The sequence below is a fragment of the Trachymyrmex cornetzi genome, unplaced genomic scaffold, assembly GCF_001594075.2.
Source record: "Trachymyrmex cornetzi isolate Tcor2-1 unplaced genomic scaffold, Tcor1.1 scaffold85, whole genome shotgun sequence".
Taxonomy (NCBI): Eukaryota; Metazoa; Arthropoda; class Insecta; order Hymenoptera; family Formicidae; genus Trachymyrmex; species Trachymyrmex cornetzi.
The window spans coordinates 398697-413840 of NW_017300191.1; the positions used below are offsets into that span (position 1 = coordinate 398697).

Here is a 15144-nt window from a genome sequence, read left to right on the forward strand (position 1 = left end):
CGAATATTACACCGCGAAGGGCATGGAAAGACGAGGAGATTCGGGGAAACCATTTCTCATTTGCGTCCCACTTACCGGTAATCCGGGGGGTCCTTGGATACCAGGATCGCCGTCGGTTCCATTGAGCCCCTGCAAGCCCTGCAGTCCCATCTCTCCCTTGGGCCCTGAAAGCGAATTTGCCGACCGTGAGCTGCTCGGTTGCTCGGGCTCGCCGAAGTTAGATTAATTCGCGCGCGTGAGAGCGCGATCGATGACGCTCCGCAATTCCGAAACGCGCGCGTAGCAAGAAACCTCCGGCGCACTGCCCACTTCGCCTTCCGTCGTTTTTCCGCTCTCGACTTCATTTTGCTCCGGGCTATTTCCCCGTGCCGGGAATACTTCCGGCGTGTTTATCGCGTTTCGATAGAATGGCTCACCCGAGGGACATCCGCAAACACTCGACGTTTATTGTTGCTCTAAATATCAGAGATCTTTGAATATATGTATATATGGATCGTATTCTTTTTAATCCGTAACTGGAACATGCGAATCTACAGCGATCCTGGGACGTTTTCCTAATTTTTAAATAGTGCAATGATTTGAAATATTTTTGTTTCACGATCTTATTTTTCACAGTTTTTCTCTGTTCATGTAGGCTAATTATTGTACTATATTTATATTAAATTTCAGTGCATTCTTACAGAAAATAAAAGTAGGCTAATTATTTATCGTACTATATTTGTGCCAAGTTTTAGTTGTTGTTTCAAATGTTTTAATTTTCTTAAAAAGAAAAAATAAAACTTATAACAAAACTAAATAAATTAAACTAATACAAACAAATTATAAATGTTTCAATTTTTAAAGAAAATAAAACTAATAACAAATAGTAGGTTCCAAGGAACACATGTTCGTTTAATGTCACAAAAAATATGTTCCTGTTACGGGTTAATGATGAAAAATAAAGAGAAATTTTCCAGATAAGTCGTAACAAAACACATATTTGATTTGTATAAACTGGTTTTAAAGTGGCAGTCAATGAAATATTGTTACTACATTAATATCTTCTGCATTGTCTGCCGATATTTTGATTGACATCATGAAAAGCATCTATCAAAAGACTGTCACGTTAACAATCCCTCAACGTTTGCCGCTAAATGCGCAATAATATTCGCGACGTCGCACATAGCAATGATAAATATCGATCGCCCGATGACTCTTTCAGAAAACAAACGTTTAATTAAATATTCAATTCGATACGAAGCGGATTAATATTTAATTTCCTATATCGAACGATGGCCGTTATTAACTTTTGATTGAAATTTTTCGCGGAAGGCGAAGCTGGCGCGCATTACCGGAAGAGAATCGAGGGCACAGCCTTCGAATTCTTTTCCCTAAGGGCTAACGCGGGGTCGTTTTCAAGTTTCGTGAGGGAACTTTTCGAATCGTTCCACTGTTACATATCTTCGAAAAGTTAAACAAGAAACCTGAACTGATCTCGCGCCCGTGTTCAGTGGACCCGCATTATTCTCTGTATGTTTGCATAATCAAACAGAAAAGTAGGATTCTTTAACATCACGTTCATTTGGTATACATTTTGAAATTATATGGTATACATTTTGAAACTATGAGACATTATTCTTTCATACCATTATATGCAAAAATATTCGGAAGAAGGTGCGGTGCCATTGATGACACAGTAAACGAACCGTATAACGAATATTTGCCTGTTTATTTTCCTAGAAAAAATTCGATATACCATGAATTTTAAAACTTCTCGTATTGAACGTTAACTGTTAAAAAATCAGCTAAAAACAAAAAAATAAATAAAAAGAAAAGAAATAAAAAACTTAGCGATAAAATCTGATTGGTGACATTAATCGTCGTCGATCGTGGATTATCTTCTGAAAGATGTGGCTGTTACTGCTAACTATCATTTTGGGAAAGATTACACGAGTAATTTTTGGATTTTTCGTGCGAGTGCATGGGGATATAGAGGCACGGACAAAGGTATGTACGAAGGATCGCGGATTTTCGTGGGAGAATAATTCCACGAGGAATAAGAGGGCGGACACACGATCGCTTTTTTTTTCGGTGCTTTATCCTTCGTCTTTTCCCGCCGCGGTAGAATGGTTTCGTGGTAATCTACCTGGTAAACCCGCGTCTCCCATGGCGCCCTTTTCGCCCCAGTAACCCCGTTCGCCGGGCTCACCCTTCGGACCCGGCAGGCCGGGGGCACCCCTCGCCAATGCCAAACCGCTCTCACCCTTGAAACCCTACAATGACACTGCAAGGTCAGATCCAACCAGGTCCTCCATGTGCGCTGTCAATTTCTTTTTCATTGTTGCTTCTAACGAAGCGTTAATCTGTCTTGTTTCAGAGAGGAGGGAGAGGAGGAGAGGATGGTATTTCGAGATCTACGTCAATTAATTCGATCGATCTTGGTACTTCACGCCTGTTCAATTTTAAGTGATAATCTACGTAATTGAATCTCTTTTTTACCTTAAGTGCCGAGATCGTAAGTGCACAGCTACTTTTGTACTACACATTTAAACACACTTGCGGTCTAAACAAGTTTACTTCGTGACGTAGACAACGACTACTAATACTCATGCGACTACGGAGGATTCGTTAGTTAGGGTTCAAATTTAGTAGAAAATTGAGGACTACTAATGTATCTCTTTTCTCTCTCGTGCTATGATAACATCTATGATTTATAGTCTCTTCTCATAATTACAACCTGTAGAGCCAGTCCTACTGCTTAATAGGATCCTTTCTTGTTCGCAAAACGTAAAAAGGTATCCCATAAATTTTGACTTATTACATATCGGCAGTTCCACGTACATTTATGCAGCAATAAAACCTTTCAATTTACATGCATCATTAAAATGTAACGTGATATGATTTATACCCCGCGAAATATTATTAACAAGTTGATATAACAAAAACGCATGAAGGAGTCCTTTAAGAAAATTAAAATATTTTAATTATATAATTTACGAAATGTGATTCATTGAGAATGTAAAAACGTTACGCGAGAGAGAAAGAGAGCAGGCAAACGAGGGGCAGGACCGACAGAAAAAGTATTAAATAAAAATAGATAAAAATATTAATATCGCGCGAAAAATGAGCATAGAGAGAGAGAGAGAGAGAAGAAGACACCACAGTCGCGGCAGTATAAGCTACAAACTTTGACAGGATCTTGAATACTTACGCGACAGTCTGCAGGCGCTTGCGATCGCCAGTCGATAGAGTTGCGAGAGCCTCAACACAACAACAAGCCGGGGGTAGTAGTGGTTATTAGTGATTAGTGAATCGAACCGATACACGCGGGAGAGTAGTGGGGTGGTGTTACTCGCTACATAAACACAAATTAGTTACACAAGCTACGTACACTACACGCCGAGGATCACTACTCACTAACTGTACATATACACACGCACACACTCACACGCACGCTATTAAAAGCGCTCGATATCGCCTCCGTCATCCTAAAAACAACAGTGGCGAATGCCGTGGACATCTATATACATAGTCCACTCAAAAATACCTTAGAGATCTTTCGACGAATTTGGAAGTCCATTTTTCCTTGACAAAAATATCGAAGACAATTATATATTAGCTTCTTTATACTGAAACAAATTTATTAAATTTTAATATATACCTGTTTGAACAGTACGATATAAATATTTACAGTAAAATTTACTCGATAAAAAAAAAATGACAGTTAAATTAAATTAATGGTTTTGTAAATAAATATATATTTGCATTTAGTAAATATTTACTTGGAACTATTCACACAAATATTTATTAAAATTTAATTTTTCTTCAGTGTATGGCTGAAAATTTTAAATTAAAAATTTTTAAACTCTAGTAATATAAATAATGTAGTAATTATAATTGTCGAACGTTATAGAGAGAATATGGAATTAAATTTTGCAGGCAAATTTAAATCTGATGAAAAATAAGTGAGACCTTCCGTAAAAATAAAGCTATGATACTTTCAAAAGAGATCAATGCCCAAGGATCCGTCTCCAAGATATTTTTGAACAAATTGGCGTACTCCGTGTACGTTATCTGTAGTTAAACGTACACTTGGCCGCGGCTTTGCAATCGGGACGCACGCAGCGCATCCGGAGCAAGCATCCCAGTTTCGCATCTCGTTAGAGAAGCAAATCGAGTGGACGGGCGAAGTTGCGAGCGAGCTTGCTTTGTGGTCGAATGGCGAATTTTACGGATCGGTGAGCCGAAGGTAAGTATCGCGAGCGGACACGTGTATCCGCGAGTTTACCGTCGTGGTTCGACCGCGAAACTGCAGCGGAACTGCCGAAGTTGCTCCGAAGGGTAATTCTCAGTGTCTGAAACCGTGTCTGTAAAAACCGGATTACAAGATTCGTGTAAATTTCGCATTTAATCGCATTTTCTGCAAATGCATTATATATTTCCATTTACTTGCAAAATTATTCTGCACCATAGTCGCGGAAAAGAAATCGCGAAATGTGATGGCAATTACATTAAGAGAACGATTCTTCTTACAATAGAAAGGAAGACATTAAAGGGACAGATTTATGCTCAAAAAGGTGTAAGTAAAAGGAATAATGTTTTTTTTAAGACTGACTTTATGAATATAATATTAATAAAAAATTTGGGACGATTAGGGAATATTTCGAAAAATTGAACACGAACATGGTGTATTTATGCAAATTTCAATATTCTTGCTTAATTTTTCCTCAACCAAAACTTAATAAGAGCTATTTTTAATCTCTCGTTGCATCTTAATTCAATATAGTCCTATATATCTGAAAAAAAATGTGTTTTTTCATTGGAAGATGTGAAACTCGTGTATGTATTTTTTTTACTCATTAGTTTAAAATTTGTCATGCTTTTAGCATTACACGTTGTAAAATTCGCTGTCAAAAGTATACTCGTTCACTAGCCATTTTATTACAAAAAATGGCCCGTTGTAATTCCACAAAATAAAATACATAGAATTACAGAGAATTTAATAATTTCTAAATAGGACGGAGCACTTTTCTGTCGTAAATATGAAACAAACAGATGAACTTTAATATATTAGAGAAACATATATTTGTGTATTAAATGTATATAAAATGATGAACGTGTTTAAACGATTTGATATCGTTAATTTATATGAAATTTGATTTTATTAAAACAATCGTTTATTGTGTGTACAAGTATAATTATTTCACAGAAAATTTTTACGTATTTATATAGTACTCCCCCAGACGTAATTTTCAATCGTTATATTTAAATTAGCAAAAAATGTATTACATATATTCTAAAATATTATAGTGCGAAATGTTGACGTATAATAAAAGCTAAGAATAAAAAAAATGAATAGAATTGTATTTTTTTTTATCAATTATAACAAATCCCATTTTTCATTGTCATTAATTCAATTTAATTTTAATTTAATTTCCATTGATATATTATATTTAATTTTAATTAATTTCTTTTTTTTCGAGAAAATATTAAGTTTCTACTTTTATGCTATGCTGAGATTGCCTAAAAATTATGTTAAACCACAACCGCATTTCAGCTTGATATAGAAAGAGAAACCTTAAGAAACTAATATTCCTTCCAAAACCAGAGCAATAAATTTCATCAATAAAATCACATTTCGAATCACGTTTCGGTTGACAATTTCAAACACGTTAAATACCCCGGTGGTCACCTACGGTCAGAGCAATCATTTCAAAGCGTTTCGTTAATTTTTGACACAATCACGAGCGTTCAGGAAGTCACATGTTGTAACAATGGATCAATTAACGAGAGTATACGTGTTAAGAAACTTTCATTTGATCTTTGTACAATTAAAATGCGTCGCGCGTTCTTAATTCTAGAGATGCTGTCATTCGCGGAAAAAATACAAACGTTTGCGGAGGATGCGCCGCGCGTGGTCGCCGTTTGCAATAGCCATCGGAAAAGTTACGATCGCTCGGCAGATCTACGAGTATACTTACGATGGACCCGAAAGAGTGGTACGGTCGCACGCCAAGCTCTTAGGCGCGCTAGTTTACAGGTGTTAGGCGCGTAGGCGTGTAATTCGGCCGGAAGGAGAGCGCTTTAAGCCCGCCACCCCTGTTCGTTCGCTCGCTTGCTTGCTTGTTTGTTTGCCAGCTCACAGTCTGCGGTTCGCGAATGGTGCCGGTGGTGATGAGCGCGAATGCGTGGAGACGATCGACGTCTCGACGTTCGCGCGAGAGGTAAAAATACGAGAAAAAGAAATAAGGAGAGAAAGAGAGAAAAAGAAAGAATTAGGGGGTTGAGAAGAGGGAGAATCCGAGGTGAAGCCTCGGATATCACAATATGGATACGTGTTATTTGCTGCTACCAACGTTTCTTTTTTTCCTATCTGCTTTCTTTTCCCGTTCCTGCTTACACTATTCTACTTTTTTTTTTCACTTTCCATGTCGTTATTTTTTTCGCATTTTTTTTTATGGGACAGATGAGTCCCAGCAGTCGCTCGAGGTACGTATGCAATTCCAAAGATGGACACGGATGGGCGAGGAAAGTTCCCGAAGGAGGCGCGAGAAAATATCGTGTGTAAAAAAAATATACATATGCGGTTTCGCGAACCGAATAGCGACAAGAGCGATATATCTGTAACAATATGTTGCCGAATAACAAAAAACACATGAAATATTCTGTGGTCAGTTTATGAATGTGTAAATTTCAAATTCAATGTTACTTGATTCGATAGGAATCGAATATATGTGCGTGCGACCGCATTTAAAAACTGTCGCAGTTGCTACATTGTAAATACACTGCAATTGCGTTGTAATCACTCAAATAAGAGGAATTAATTGATCAACAGGATGTTTACTGAAGTCTTGTGGAAAAATTCCCTGAGAATTCCCGGATTTTCCAGATATCTTTATTTAAAATTCCAGGTTAGAGAATGTTTTAATGCAACTTTGAAATAAATTAGAGTGTAAGCAAATTAACTATGTATTGAAAATTAGTAGAAGATTCTACACTGTTAGAGATGTTCTTAAATTTCATTAACTTTTAAGTTACATAATTGAATTGAATTTGAATTTAATTTCATGACATTACATTAAATTTAATGTATTTGTAACTAAAAAGTATATTTATGTACATGTACATAAAATTTAATGTATTTTTCATGAAAATTTATGAAATTTAATGTACTTTTCATAAAATTTTATTAAAAGTACACGTTCATTACATTTAAGTAACTACTGTAACTTAATTTTCAGTTAAATCATTCATTACTTTTAATTTCGTTCATAACCACCAGCTTCATTTACATGTAAAGGAAGCTCGTGGTTACATTTCTAACAGTGTACGAGACTATATCTATTATTTTCTACAATTGCCGCGAAATCTATACGATAACAAGGATTCATTCACTATTTTCTTCTGTTGAATATTGTCTTCTATTTTTATTCTGATTTTTTAAATAAAAACTCGCGAAGATGTACGTGAATATACGCGAATGATTTATTGCTAATGTCAACATTTTGCATTATCAAGCAAAAAGTGTTTGCAAAAAAACTATATTTTCAGAAAAATACAGAAATTAAAAATTTAAAGATTAAATTAAAAAAATTTCCCCGATAAAATTCTATGAAACTCTCTGATCTGTAAGAATAAAAAAGAAATCTGAAAATTGTAGGTTTTCCAAATTTTTCCAGATAGTAAACATCATGGGATCAATCGCATTTTTTACACGGAATTCAAATTCTAGACATAGAATCAAATGAAGGAGATTCGTTTCCGGTTTCTTTAAAACGCCGTTTCTTCGTGTCGCGTAACCACGACTCCGTCGAGGGTGTAAACATCTTCGCGAAGCGAGATTACAAATCGCCTCACAGCGAGGAACTTCCCTCTGCCCGTAACCGTAACCAAGTGACAATGCTGTTCGGCTGCAGTTTATTCGACGATGCAAATTGTGACGGAGTGACGTACGTGCTCATGCTCGCGTGACTGCGTGAAGAGTGCCGTGCCGTGCCGTGCTGTGCACGCGCGTCGTGCTTGCGGCTCGAAGCGTCTCGCAGCGCGAGCGGAGTCGCTCGTTTTCGGAACCAGAGAGAGATCTCGAAGATTACAAAATCTAATATTCCGCGGGAAAAGCTCGAGACGTCGGCGATGCTCGAAAGTAGGGCGAAAGAAACCAAGAAGGCGAAAAGGAGCGAAAATGGATTAAAAAAAAAGTCACACATTTTTCGCGCAGAAGGCAGAATTACGGCGTTTGTTCTCTTCGGAGTACCGCGGAGAATTTAATCGGCAAAAAAATAGAAGATTGATGATTGAAATCTTTAGACGAGTCAAATGCAATTCCATATTTAAATCTACCGAAATCATTAATGCTGAAATTTATCAGGCAAAAATCGAAGGATGATTAATGTTTTGCTGAATTCCTAAATTAGATTGATTAGAATTGAGGTACGAGCAAGCAAACGAAATATGATAAAACCGATATATATATATATAAACGCAGTGCTTTACGAGAAGATCCGTTTCTCCAACGCGGCATTAAGAGCGACGTAATCGGGAATATCGAATCAGGCAATCTCTAAGGCCATGTGGCGGAAATTTTGCTGACGCTAAACACTCGATCTATATATATCTACATATAGATTCAGACTGGAGAGGCATGTGTTGTGACACGTTGTAAAAAAAAAAAAAAAACAGATTGAATCCCACGCGGAAGAAAACTACGGTTACGTCATGCTACGTACATAAGAGAGATCTAAAATGGTGACACAACCCAAGTCAAGAAGCATGCGGTTATCAGCGTCCGAGGGATGTGAGTGTTCGATATACTTTTGCTATCATGCAAAAACATGCATATACCATGCGGGACGCAGGATGCAACGGGAAGGTTCAAGAGGGTATCAAGGGAACAGATTGGATGGACCATCCCTTTCTTTCTTTTTTTTTTCTTCTTTTAATTTGTTTCTGCTTCCTGCTACGTTCGGATTCAATCAACGGATAACAGGATCGGTCGGATGGATGGATGGCTGAGTAGGGATGGGGTGGATGGATGGTCATACGGGGTTGCTTTGGTCGATGGTCGGCGGCGGTCGGAGGACCTCGCTGAAGCTTACCCTCTTCCCTTGCTTTCCCCGAGTACCCTTCTCGCCGGGTAGGCCGGGCGGTCCTGTCGGGCCCAGTTCTCCCTTCTCGCCCGGAGACCCTGCGTGCCGTGGATAAGATGAGACATGGTGCCCGCACACCACGCTGGCTCGTCCGCACGCACGCACGCGAACGAGCAGCGCGGAATTTCCATTTTTCGAAGAGAGAATCTTCGAGTGATCGAACGCCAAGCGGCGTTTCACGACGGATCGCGTGATCGAGCTTTACGGAAGTAGATATGGACCGAAAGAACGCGGCGCTCGCGGCGATTTTGGAATAAAACAAATTGTGCGAAGAAATTTTGCGACAGGTAACGCGTTCGGTTGAAACGTTACAATGTAAACCCGAATGTAACACGATCAAAGGATTGAGCAATTTACACGTAAGAAAATGATTTTGCTCAAGTATCTAGCAATTCAGCTGTAAGATACAAATCTGAAGATAATTTTGTTGGACCATCAAAAGAGTTATGTAGAAGACTTAAGCGTGGATGACAATGTTGCAAAAAGTTTTAACATTCTAGCAATTAGTTTGAGCGCCCTACATAATTATTTCGATAGTTCAAATAAAATTTTAAAAAGATAAAATTTATTAAATCTTAATATATAATTTTTCAATAGCACATTAACTTTTACTTACAGGAAATAAATATTTATTTAATAGCAAATTGATAGCTAAATCAAATTAATGATTCTTGTACAAGTAAATATAAATACATTAACATTAATCGAACAAACATTTATTAAAATTTAGTAATTTTTTTCAATATGGCTGAATTTTTCATACTTCAGTAAAATCGTTCTTCTCGTGTAAGAATTGAAAACTGCGGTCTGTCAAGCGTCGTACAGATTAACACTTCATTTGCAGTGACGTGCTTGATCGTTACTTTTTTATCGACTATCTTTTGATTTATCTACGGTTCTCAGATAGAACTGACAGCAATATATTCTCGCAACGAAAACGATCAATGTTGTTCTGTCACACGGCAAAAGAACTTCTATATCTGCATAATAGGATTTTCTTTCATTTGCTCGCCAGTAATAGAATGACATTTGTCACAACTTCTTTAATACTGATATAAAAATTAGAGAATATTTCGTCTCTATATGAAATTTGTTTTCAAATTGATACAAAGTTAAATAAATTGATATTATATTTTCTTTTATAAGAAAACTTCTTTGAAATTTGCTTATCTTCCTTTAGTGATTAATATCGCGAAACACATAAACTGTTAACTTGCGCGTGCTACTTGTTTTAACGCGCGAGCTACCTTTTCTAGGTGTTATTTATACTATAAAGTCACGAAATGGCAACTCTGTGTGTGTGTGTGTGTGCGCAAAAATTCCCACGTGCACAAAACGAAATTCGAGGATCGCGCGAGCGAATCGCACCGTACAGAGTAAATACACCGCGTAGCGCGCACCGTTGATTCTAAAATACGACTTTGTACAATATCGACAGTAGCGAGTTTCTCCGCTGCTTGTTGCAGTTCGTGCCATGAAATTGCGAGACGGATTTGTATGTGGCTAAATTAATTCTGTCAGGTGCGCATGTATAATGCTCGGAAACGTTGTTACCCCATCCTTGGTTCTCTGCTGTCATCGTACAACGGTATAAAGACGGATTAGCGTTCGCGTAATTTCGTTTCTGTCGAATGCATTGGACTCGCATAGTTGTTAGCCGCGCTTTTCACGACGTTGTCTTCGACACGATCATATCGGAGCTATCTTATCAACGCTAGATTATTTTCCTGCACAGACGAAGATAAATTGACGTAAAGCTTTCATCTAAAATTCACAAAGTCTACAAGAAAAAAAAAGAGGACTTTAAATCCGGTCTTTCTGCTAAATCCCTTTTGAGATCTTTACCTTCAGTTTATTCTTGATTGGAATAAAAGATTTTATCTCAAGATATGATCTAATTATTTCTTTTTGTGAAGCAGATTAATTCCATTCGAATCGAATCAACTTATTTTCGAACTGTATGTTCGCAATTTCATAAATAAATTGCATAAATTTTCAATGATTGGTTTTCCAATCGTCTCTTTAAACTAGTTACAGGTTTCGTAACGAGCGCTTAAAACTGTTTCGGTGTTTCCTATTTTCCTGACGGTTCTCACTCAATTATAATCACGGTGTTTCTCTCGCGAATCAATCATGTCGCGAGGCAGGTAACTGATACTCGCGACGCTTTTGCCAATATCCGACATATCACGGTCAACACGGCGCGCTGTAAACGGTCGTTTACGAGTAGCGAGATCGGATTCTGAATACGTCCGCGATCGTAAATCATTTTCTCGCCGTCGCGCGGTACGGCAGGGGTGGGCCGTACGAACGTTGACGAACGACCGAGTCGTGAGATATTGGCGCGAGAGGTGGGTCGGAATTTTTTAAGCCGACAGTCGCGCTCGTCTTTACGCGACGAGATATTCCCCAGCTTCCGTTCTCGCCGCGCCTCAGGACTGCGCATTTATTACCCTCTGTACTATTCACGAGAAGCGTTGCGCGTGGTGTCTCCTGTCTTGTAATTTTAAACAGGGCTGAATCTTTTACACAGAGTATCTTAGAATTGTCGTGACGGCTCCCAGAGGCTACAGATTTCTCGGTTACACTTAGAAGCGAATTTTTTCTCGGCGAATGTTTCATGAAAATTCTACGTCGGTTGCATCTTTATATAACGTTAACGTTTACTAAACATCTCAGTTCAACGAAAAATTGTATATATTATAAAGTTAATTTAATTTTCTATGAAGTTATAAGACTTGTGAATTTTTTAAAACCTCTTTCGTCACGTCCTATTTACTTTAAAATTATATAATCCTGGCTTGGCAGTAATGTTGTACTGTAATACTTTAACGTGCTCAAGTAACGATGACATCTAATTATTTTTCTTTTATTATGGAATTTTTTCTTGTAATTGCGTCTTCTTTTTTATAAGATTATTTTCACCGAAGTAAAGGAAAAGGTGATTATGTCACTCCTGCTTCCAACATGAGTCCTACTTAAAATTCTATTATAATTAACCAACTCTTGCAAAAGGTTTCTAACTTATTCTTAGGATGGGTATCGAAACGTGAAAAATATTATTGCCATGATTGGCGAGAACTTTTTGTCGACAGGATCAACGCAAAAGTATTGTTAGGAGAACGTATTTATGATAAGAAATTTCTAAATCTGATAATATCTCACAATAAGTTTAGAATTTTCTACGAGATTAAATTATTTGGATTTCATGGAAAGTTCTAAAAAACCTGAAGAAAGTAGATTCTATAGAAAAAGACCCACTTTACCATCACAGATATAGTCACATCATAATGTCTCTTTCATTTAAACAATTTTTTCCATTTTATAAATTATCTTAATCATTCCAAGTATATTTTTATTAAACTCAGATCAATAAATTATCTGCAACACGATTGATTTGAATATAATTAAAAGATACGAAAACTACACAGAAAAACAAAAATGGAGGGTCACATTACCGCCTTTTCCTCTACGAATTTCGCGAGATACCACCATAGGCCTGTTCTTTTTGGCTGAACTTTTGCACCAGTTCATCTTTCTTCCTCTTCTTTCCTCCCGCATAGAAAAGGAAGAAAAATAAACTGATGCGAAAGTTCAGCCAAAACGAACAGGCCTCATGTACACGAATGTGTGCGCAGTTTTTCGGTGCTCCTCGAGGACGCTCAACTTCCGAAGGGTTAACGTCCGATCCGCACGGGACGAGTGGCGGTAGAGAAAAAAAGGAGGCTCGCGCGAATGGCAAAGAAAGATTTGCTCACGGCCGCATATATTACTACGCCGGCGAGACACAGCACGTATATACGCCCACCGTGCGCGATCGCTTCTCGATCTCCTCTTGAGAGGAACCTGCACGGTCATCCAAGTCAAGATTTCCTCGTCAAACATTTCCGCCTTTTCTTCGCCCGCGAGGTCACGCCGGCGCGCGAAGATAATCGGATGAATGCCACATCGCGTTCCGATTCCGAATTATCGCGCGTGACCGACTTAATTCTCTCGTGGATCACGATACTAATGATTTCTATCAATCGCGCCCTGCCCGTCAAAAGAATCCGTTAGAAAATTATTAAGTGGAAGATTATAGCATTAAATAATATTATTAAAATAATGATGTGGAAAATATTAATTTTAATAAACGATATGAAAAAAATTTTAATTTAATAAAACAAACGTATTAATTGAAATGTAAAGTACTGTCGAGGAAATGAAAAATAAACGACGCAAAAGGAAAAAAAAAAAAATAATGTCTAGCTCCGTGTATGATTTCCTGATATAATTAGAAAAGCTACGATATCAGATTCAAATGAAATGCTAACGAAATAAATAATTTGCATAGAAGATTCGCAGAGAGTTACCGTGATGTGTTCTCGTATTCCTCACGGGAATGCAATTGACGTGTAATGTTTAATCATTTATTTCGTATGCAGATTATCTCGTTTGTATGCTTACCAGGTGGTCCTGGTGGACCAGGTGGGCCTTCAAATACTCCACTTGGAAACTGCTCACCCTTTAAGGTCGTCGTGAAGCCCCGATCGCCTTTATCACCCTTGTCACCCTGTCGAAAATAAACTTTCGATGATTTTTCGATAATTATTCCACATTCACGCAACTCCACTCTCATATTTCTCGCTTCGTTACAACAATTATTTTCTGAAAATGAAATTATCACGTTTCTTTTTCCACGGCAATTCTGTCCAACGCATACGACAGGTTAATTAAAAGAACACTTTCCTAAATGGATAGAATTTGATGATCCTTTATCGTGGCAGTATCAAGCGTCAGTAATTAATATGCAGGAACGTGCTTTCGAATGTAATTAATTATAGTTGGATTAAATTAACAATGCGCCGGACGTAATTAATACTCCATTGTTCTGTAATCGCTCTGTTGTACTCCATTAATAATTATCGGTTACGTAACCTCTTGAATGGCAATATTAAGAGCGTAATATCTACGTTGCGCTTTTTTTTCGAACGACAGGCAGCTACGTACGAGCTTGCTAGCTTTTACATGTGAAAAAAAATTTCAAAGAACACGAAAAACAGTGCATATTCTCTTCTCGTCTTTGCGCTAAATATGTAGATTGAACGGTTTATCGCCCGTTATTAAGCGAAATTGAGACGCCGTTGAAATTTGAGAGAAATTCAAAATCCCATGAGATTAGCCGGATTTGTTTCAAACCACGTACTTGAAAGCACGCGGCCCGTAATCATTACATAATTCCACGGTATAACGTGGTTACCTGCGGTGATACATCCGTAATATTAAATCACTCTCTGCGGAATTTTGAATCCGCGGTATCAGATGTTTGATATTTCGAAATACGCGAGCCCGCGATTATGCGTGAAATCGCGCTTTATAATATCATTCGCGTAAATAAAGTTAAGTTTAATTCCAGTTAAACGCCAGTATTATCAATCTAGCTATCGACAAATCGGGAATGGAGATAATTTATACAATGATATGACGCAACATATTTATATGAAAATAAAATTTATTTATATTATCTTGTGAATATATCACGTTCACGCGAGAATCCACATTTTGCAACAATATACTTTTTGCTCTTTGTCTCTATTTCTTTAATGCCGGAATAATTACAAATCCTTTTAATACATTTTTAATTAATATTAATGAGAATTAATTTATCATTTGAGAGATATAATTTTAGTTTTTTAATTATCTTTCCAGCTCAACTTCGTATATAATTAATTCCGTAACAACTTTTTGAATATGTTTAGAAATTATCTATATATTACGCGCAAAAAAAAAGCGCAAATGAAATTTATAAATTCCAATAAAACTTTTCAAAAATTCTCCACGGAATATTTTTATAACGTTTTAATATATTTTAAAAAAATAATATTGAAAGAATCTTTTAAATAGGTCACTTATACTCCTCCGTTCTCTTTAACGTTAGTGCATTCTTTGCTAAGAGAGAAAGAACGCTATTTTCACTCCTTTCACGATGGGAAGCACCTGTCACGACATAAAAAGGAGGATCGAGAAAAGCTCTTTAAAT

The 15144-nt window shown here is 37.3% G+C and overlaps 1 protein-coding gene across 17 annotated transcripts in view; it reads right to left on the reverse strand.

Moving 5' to 3' along the window:
* LOC108769074 (collagen alpha chain CG42342) overlaps positions 1-15144 on the reverse strand; it is a 179961-nt gene that overhangs the window by 20049 nt on the left and 144768 nt on the right. For 16 of the 17 annotated variants that reach the window (XM_018519848.1, XM_018519852.1, XM_018519851.1 and 13 more), the window contains 4 exons: positions 13572-13677; positions 9075-9163; positions 2126-2252; positions 76-164 (listed from right to left, as the gene is read on the reverse strand). In XM_018519848.1, the coding sequence (XP_018375350.1) occupies positions 76-164; positions 2126-2252; positions 9075-9163; positions 13572-13677 (411 nt within the window). The remainder of the gene's footprint in view (positions 1-75; positions 165-2125; positions 2253-9074; positions 9164-13571; positions 13678-15144) is intronic. The other variant, XM_018519853.1, reaches the window with a different exon arrangement.